The sequence below is a fragment of the Cavia porcellus genome, unplaced genomic scaffold (assembly GCF_034190915.1).
Source record: "Cavia porcellus strain 051 isolate PalLab524CR breed Dunkin Hartley unplaced genomic scaffold, mCavPor4.1 scaffold_9, whole genome shotgun sequence".
In the NCBI taxonomy this organism is placed as follows: domain Eukaryota; kingdom Metazoa; phylum Chordata; class Mammalia; order Rodentia; family Caviidae; genus Cavia; species Cavia porcellus.
In genome coordinates, this window is record NW_026947492.1 from 9,936,331 (window position 1) to 9,944,133 (window position 7,803).

The 7,803-nt window shown below is 55.4% G+C and overlaps 1 protein-coding gene across 3 annotated transcripts in view; it reads right to left on the reverse strand.

The window, feature by feature from the left end:
- Positions 1 to 4,421, reverse strand: part of Dscaml1 (DS cell adhesion molecule like 1) — a 300,532-nt gene extending 296,111 nt beyond the window's left edge. For all 3 annotated transcript variants that reach the window (XM_063255848.1, XM_063255847.1, XM_063255846.1), the window contains exon 1: positions 3,774 to 4,421. In XM_063255848.1, the coding sequence (XP_063111918.1) occupies positions 3,774 to 4,224 (451 nt within the window). In that variant the 5' untranslated portion in view covers positions 4,225 to 4,421. The remainder of the gene's footprint in view (positions 1 to 3,773) is intronic.
- Positions 4,422 to 7,803: the final 3,382 nt, after the last annotated feature.

Sequence of the window (7,803 nt, forward strand, 5' to 3'; positions counted from 1 at the left end):
CTGGCGCCCTGCCATCTCTGCCGCTTGTAGTTCACTCCACTCCAGCACCTGGGCACTGGCTAGAATCTACTAGAAAAGAGGCTGAGAAAGCACTTCAGGGAGCTGAGGGCTCCTCAAGATAGCTAATTCAAACACCCCCAGAAACACCTCATCCAGTGTCATGTAGGAGAGGAGAACCTTGAAGCCTAGGACCTGTATGCCCAACAAAAAGCTCTCTGAGCATACACACTCCTTTCTCCTCAGCTACAAATAAAATTATCTTGCACCAGCCAGAGCAGGGGACCAAGCAAGTCACAAGAACAGAATTTCTCAAGTCAGGGAGAATGTAAGGGGGCTTAGAGTCTGTATCCCTCTGGCTCCCAGCCTGTAGGGCATGCTGCACAGACCTAATCTTGCATCTGGGGAGGTACCAGCCTCCTTGCTAGCAAACAAATCACTAGGCCTGATCCCCCCATCCACCCAATTTGTTTCCCACCTCCTGGCTGCTCCTGAGAAAACTGAGCCTCTATGACCAGTTCCCTGCATCTGCTCAACTTCAGCGCTGCCTGTGGGTCAACTGCTTACTCGCTTTTTGTTTCTAACTGAGCTCCTCACTCTACTGCAGAAATATATTAAAGGCAGCTGCCTCCGATGCCAAGAAAAACGAAGCATCGGAAAGGTTTGTCGGGCATCATGCAATTCCATTCTCCTTCCTGTTATCCTAACAGCTGGGGCCTCTCTGCCCATCCGCCCCCTCCCAGACATCCACCGGTGCTTCTCCTGCCTTCCCTAAGTTGTGTTTGCCACTTTGAGATTTTAAAAACACATTCCCCCAGCCCCCCCTTTTAATTAGACACTGAATAGAATGTTAGAGATTTTCTTAATGGCCTGACAAAGCCTTTTAATTTGGTCTTCTCCAGAGAGAAGAACCATGAGTCCCCATTGGAGAGGTTGGGTGGGAAATGAAAAAATCAATGCAACCCATTATTTTGGCTTTTAAAAAACAGGAATTTTAGTGCCGGGGAAGCTTGTTCTTTTACACAGTAAAAATGCAAATTCAGGCAACACAGATGCTGGCACGCTGGATGTAACAACGAGACAGCCTCGCTGGGGTTCATCTGGCTGCCCAAACCCGGGTTTGTTTTGGCAATAATAAGGCAGTTATTGGAGACTCGATAACCGATTATTAAAACACCTTCCCTGTTTAGTTCTGGGGAATCGGGCTGTGCTTAGGCTTCATTTAAAAAAAAAAAGGTATTTTGAGAGGAATGGAAATAACAGAAGCTTAGAACACATTCAATAACTGCTTAATTCCATCCAGAGGACGCTCCATCTCATCCTGCTTTCTGTTCGCTCTCCCTGCCTCCTCCCGCTCCTCACAGATGGACGTACAAATTATTGCAAGAGGATATTGTTTTCTGTAACAGGCTCAAACATTCACATTTACATTTTCCTTGGTGCCGCGGGTGACTGGCAACGGGAGAGAGAACACACCAAACCCCATCTTTCTTGCTTTCCCCGCATCGCATCTTCCCCGAGCCGCCTCTGCCACCCACCTACCATGCCACCCTGAGCAGAACAGGCCCCAGGGACCAGCCTGGCACCTAAGACCCAATTAAGGCACCAAGGAAAAGAAAGGCCTGTCTGGCACGATGCCCTGGCTCCCAACAGACACTGGAGTCTGTGAATCCCAGGGGCGCCAGGCTTCTGCAGACCCAGAGGCCTCCCAGGGCTGCCACACCTGGCACCTCATGGCTACCCACAGGCCCGTGGCCACGGGCAACTTCCTTCTTGAGTTGGAGATGATTCTGCCCCTCTGGGCAGAAGTTCTGTGGCCTTCTGTGCCTTTCTGCCCTCCCACCCCCTGCTTCTTCCCTATCAGATAACTTGGGCTTCATTTATTAATGCAGGGCTCCTGGGTAGGGGAGAGCAGTGTCCTTCAGGTATTCACTGAGGCCCTCTGAGGCCCGGGATGGAGGAGCTCTGGGGGTGGGAGGTAGGGACAAAGCTGGACAAGAGAGTGGCAGCAGCTTGGCCTGTGCTTTCTTGCCTGACAAAATGGGAAAGGGGGTGGGGGCTGGAGAGAGCGCTATGGAGAGAGAAAGCCGCTCCTCACCTTATGTATTTTTAATATTAATGTAATTAAAGCTGTGAGCTGAACCAGCCTGTGGGGGCGGAGGGAGGCAGGAAGAGCGGGGAGAGGGAAACTGGGGTGGGGAGGGGCTGATCTGGAGGCAGGTTTCTTGCTTTGCTAATATAGGCTAAAGGGGTGAGATGTGGGGGGGCAAGGGGTTAAGCCACCCAGGTCAGCCTTGACTTCTCATCAGTGGCCTCCACTGGCTCTGAGAAACTCCACTACTTTTTCCCTTGATCAGAGGCCGCACCAGGCTCTCTGATCTGAGCAAACCTCACAGTCTTTTGACCCTCAGCCTGGCTTTGACCCAGAGCTATCTACAAGTCAGGGCTCCCTTCCTCTCTCAGTCCACTGGACGTCTGGATACTGCTGGCTCCGGCAGGTTGCAGACTCCAGATCCCTGGGGCTTCCGCAGAGAAGGACCGAGCCCTCCCGGGCTCCAGCCCTCTGCTTGATCGCCCTTCCTCCTGACCTAGGGGTCAAGAGCTGCTGCTCCGCCTGGACAACTGCCCGGGTCACAGGGGGCGGGGGCAGAGGCCGCCCCCCGGGTGCAGAGAGAAAAGTTAGAGGGCTGAACAGGTAACACTGAGCTTCTCGGAGCGAGCGTGTGTGCTCCGCCGCGCAAGGGCGCGGAGTTCGGCCGCCTCATCTCCCGCCATCTGCGCGCCCAGGGACACGTCCTCTGCTGGAACCTGGAAGCCCGACCTCGGCGGCGTCCGGGTCCCGACTCCCGGCCCAGGTGGTTTCGGTTGGAAATGTCAGCCTCTTGCCAACCCGCTAGTCCCAGCTACCTCGCCGATCAGGTGCGCGACTCCCCAGGAGCAGGTCTGGACCTGCCGGACACCGGGACCCACCCCTAGCAACCTTTCCTCTCCGGGGAGAGAGACACGCCCCCCAGCCTGAACACTAGTCCCGGGGTCCTGCAGACCCGGTGCCGAAGCGGAAAATCTCGCACCTTGGGGCGCGCTGGCTGAAGTGGCCGCGGCGGCGCAGCGAAGCCCGGCTAGTGCCTGGGGCAGGGGGGCGGGGGAGGGCTGGGGGGAGGGCGACCCCCGCGTTTACAAAACAAACTTGCTCTCCGAGGGACCCTCGCTCTCAAGACCCCCAGCTATCACCGTCCTGCAGCCGGCCAAGGCGCGGATAAGCGCCATGCGGTGCGCCCGCATTTGCGCCAGGGCGGGGGTCCAGGGCAACCGAGGGCGCACGGAGGTGGAGGAGGAGTAAGCCGCGCGAGTCCGAGGCCCGAATAAACCGGGGCTCCCGATGAAGAGTCCTGGCCTGAGGACCCCGACTCGGGGGCACCCCGGGGTCCCAGCTCCAGCCAGCCACAAGAAGCGGACGAGGGGCTGGGGGAGGGGTCCGGGGCAGCAGCGGAGCCCGACCGTGAGCTTGGAGACCAGGTTTCGTTCGCCACCGCCCCCACGGGTGCGCCCCAAAAAGGCAGGCGCGGGTGGCCGGCAGAGCGGTCCCAGCCTGACTCCCGACCGGCCCCTCGCCGGCGCTTGCCCCACCCCGCTGCGCCCACCCGGGGCCACGCACCGGGCTCGGTCCTCCCGGCACCTGGAGCCCGCGGGGCGCCCGCCGGGCACCCCGCCTCGCCGCCTGCCGCGCGCGCCCCGGCCCCTCCGCCTCGGCAGCCCAGCCGCCCGCGCGGTCTCACCTTTGTGTAAAGAGTCCAGGAGCAGGAGGAAAGTTACCAGCCACATGCCATAAAGAGGCCCTATTCTCCGGGGAGGTGGTGCTGTGGCCGGCCGTGCGGCAGCCCCTCTCCCCCGCTCTGCGCGCTCCCAGCCGCCCGCACTCGGCGCCCCGCTCTCTCTGCTCCTCAGCCCAGCGCTCGGCGGCGGCGGCTCCTCCCTCCTCGGCTCCCCGGCTCCTGTCATCCGCGGGGCTGGGCTAGGCGGCCGCTCTCCCCGCCCCCCCGCAGCACCCCGGGGGGTGGTGAGCACCACTGAGCCCCCAGCCCAGAGGGCACCAGCCCCACAAACCCAGGGGTGGGGGCGAGGAATGATACCGGAGGGCCCGGACCCCACCTCCACTGTGAGAGGCAAGAGGTCCCTGTCACTCACCAACTCTGAGCCTGTGGTCTCACAGTGACATGTGTCATACATGTGCTAAGCGCCTGCCATGGGAGGGCCCAAGAAACAGCATTTCTCCAGGCCCAGGGAGCACTGGCCCACTGTTTCCTCTCTCTTTTGGGTTCAGCTGACTCCTTTGGATGAAGACAAACGGATGCCCTGGGCAAAATCTAGATGAAGGTCTTTCCAGTCCCTGGGTGCTGCTCCCCACCCTACAGCGCGGAGCCTGATGCCTTCCCAGTCCATAGATTCTTCTGCAAGTCGGGGTCTCCTAGAGAACTGGACTCAGCCCACCCCTGGCCAGCGCTCTATCCAAACATCCCTCAGCACTTGGCATATTGTGGTCATGCAAACACTCCTTTGCAAAATGAACAACTGACCATTTGCTCTACGTATGTCCTCTATCTCCATGCACCAGAAAAGGGCTTGTTCCTTACCCTGATCTCCATTAAGCTGACTTGCATAGGACTTAAGTCAGGACATCCCAACAGTTACGCAAAGAATGCTGAGCACCTGCTGTGTGCAGGTCCAGGGCAGGGACTGGGGACACATGGCTGACTCTATGCTGCTGTGGAGAGGTTGGTGTGGTTGAGAAGCCTTGCTTTTGTGTTAATTTCTTGATAAAAAGCAAGGCAAGATCCGGAGAAGGGGCTCATGGGAGCCCTGAGAATGGACTGCATGTCAGGTGTCCACTGGCCCTCGTGTGGGATCAGGAAGGCCACCCTGGGTCCACCCTGCTAGCTTGGCTCTACCTGGTCCTCCAGGGTGTGGAGGATGAAGGCTAGAGACACGGAGAGGCTGCTGTTCAGCTCAGGTGACACAGGAAGAAAACTGACTTCTTCAAACTTTTTCATCATCCTAAAGGAAAACCCTGCTCCCTTTAAATGATAGGAACCCATTCTCATCTCCTCTCCCTCCCTGGAACCCACCACCTACTTTCTGTGTATGACTCTGCCTATTCTAGGTACTTCATAATAATTAAAATGATACAGTATTAGTCCTTTTGCTTCTGGCTTATTTCATGTAGGTTAATGTTTTCAAGGTTTATCCAGGTTATAGCATGTGTCAGAATTGCATTCTTTTTATGGACCGAGTAATACTCTGTCGTAAGTGTACAAACCACATTTTTTCATTCATCTATCAAATAAACTGAAATACATTGAATTATGCTGGGGTTGCTTCTATTGGCTATTGTGAATATGCTGTTGCAAACATGAACACACCAACATCTCCTCACACCCCTACCTTCAATTCTTCTGTGTATGGATCCCAAAGTAGACCTGTCGAATCATATTGTAATTTTATGTTTAACTTTTTGCAGAACCATCCAGCACATTTACTTTCTTACTAGAGCCTTTTGAGGTTAGAGGGCTCTCACCTGCAATTGCTTCATGTTAAGACTGGTAAGAGCCTTTTAAGTTTTATCAGCTCCTTTTTAAGCAAGTGAGGCTTAGCATGCTCAAGGTCTCTGGTTTTGTATGGAAAGTGAGAAGCCAGCCCTCCTGACTCTGTAGCAGAGTTGCTTCTTCTACCCTGTGCTGCCTCCCCTAGAAACCACCACCTGGATGCCTTCCACTGGGTGGTTTGTCACCTGCAAACACACGTATCCCATGGAAACACAGAGAGCAGACTGTGAAGCATGTTTGAGAGGACCTAACCCAATCTCTGCACAGAGCAATTAGCTGAGGCCCAGAGTGGAAAAGCCACAGATCTGTTGAGATCATGCTGGGAGTGACAGAACCCACTGGTCTCCTGTCTTCTGGCTTTATTCCTTCCCTCACAGCCTCCTCCAGCCTGCTGCACCCCAGCCTGCTGCACCCCGGCCTGCAGCACCCCAGCCTGCTGCACCCCAGCCTGCAGCACCCCAGCCTGCAGCACCCCAGCCTGTAGCACCCCAGCCCGCTGCACCCCAGCCTGCAGCACCCCAGCCTGCAGCACCCCAGCCTGCTGCACCCCAGCCTGCAGCACCCCAGCCTGTAGCACCCCAGCCTGCTGCACCCCAGCCTGCAGCACCCCAGCCTGCTGCACCCCAGCCTGCAGCACCCCAGCCTGCTGCACCCCAGCCTGCTGCACCCCAGCCTGCTGCACCCCGGCCTGCTGGACTCATTCTTCCACAGTGCCTCTTCCCTTCCAAAGGAGACAGTCACTGAGAGGAATCCAGTTATTTAAAACTAAGCCTATTGACCCAGAGCACCTGGCCAGGCCGTGCCTAAAATAAACCGCTAAGTCAGACCGGATGAAAGCACTGCTGTCTAAGGGGAGGGGACAGGGCTGAGTGGCCCTGGGGTGCCGGCCCAGCTGCTCCAGCTCCAGGTCCCCTTGCTGGAGTTGAAAGGGATCCCTGCTTTCTCTGCTCACCTCAAGTATCTCCTGTAACCTGGTGCTTACACAAACCTGGGTGTCACCTCCCCTTCAGGATGAGGCCACTTGCTGTGTTAGTGACCTGGCTGTCCTCTGAGGTGGACGGGAAGGCAGGGAGGGCCAGCTCTAGCTAAAGACTTTATAATGTCTTAGAATCAGGGCTGATTGTCCACCCGCCCAACTCTGCCACTAACTTTCAGTGTGCCTTGGGGAATGTACGCATGCCAAGCCATGGTTCTCTTCCTATAGGGCAGGGGCAGCCCCAGAACCTGCCATAGGAAGTCATCGTGACTATGAAACAGGGCGAACATCATCGTTGACACATCCTAAGCACAAGAAAATATCATAGTGGTATCAGCTTTGGGAGCAAGCAATCCTGGTGGTGTAGAGATGGGCATGTCCTCCTGGGCTCCATGACGGAGCATGGCCAGGGCCAAGGAGCTGGACATGCAGGAAGAGGTCACAGAGATACAAAGGTGGCTTCTGAGCGCAGAGGATCCTGGGAAGGTGGCTAGCAAGGCAAGGAGCTGAAAACAGGAAGTCCTCGGGCTTTTTGTATTTTTTTAATCTAGATTTAATCTCCACTTAGTAGTTGGGAAAATATTGTCAAAATGACTGCTTGGCTCAGGTGTTTGGAAGTTCCCTTCTCTCCCCCTTGGTGTGTGCGTGTGTGCGTATGCGTGTGTGTGTATGTATGTGTGTGTGTAAACTGTCAGCAAATCTCCCAGTAAGGGAGCTTGTGTGTGTGGGTAACACTCAGAGAGGAGAGTTAGGAGTGTCGTCCCCCACCCCGCTCCCTTCAACACTGCATTGTTCCCCATAGCTGACGGGTTGGAAGGACCTCATTTTATTTTGATAAAAGGGACAGTTAAAAAGGACAGTCCCTCCACAGTCCTAAGTTGGATGGAAACCCTCACACCCACACACAGTATATGCACACCAGAGTGGGGAAAAACACAGTCAGCCGGGCAAACATCCGGTGGACAGGTAAACATAAACATTGCATGGCAGGCACACCTGCGCGCGAATGTGATTTGAATACAGTCCAAATTTCTGCACTGGAGCCTCCGCATATGCCCTCAATTTTTATTTTAAAGCCTCAAATTTTGGGGATTCATTTCTAGTACAGACACACCATCCAATTAAAAGCAGCAATGACTTGCAACACTTTTTGGTATCAGAACTCTGGCCAATGATCTGGCTTTTTTTTTTCTTCTTTTGTTTGTTTTTTCACCAGAGCCAGTGAAAGCA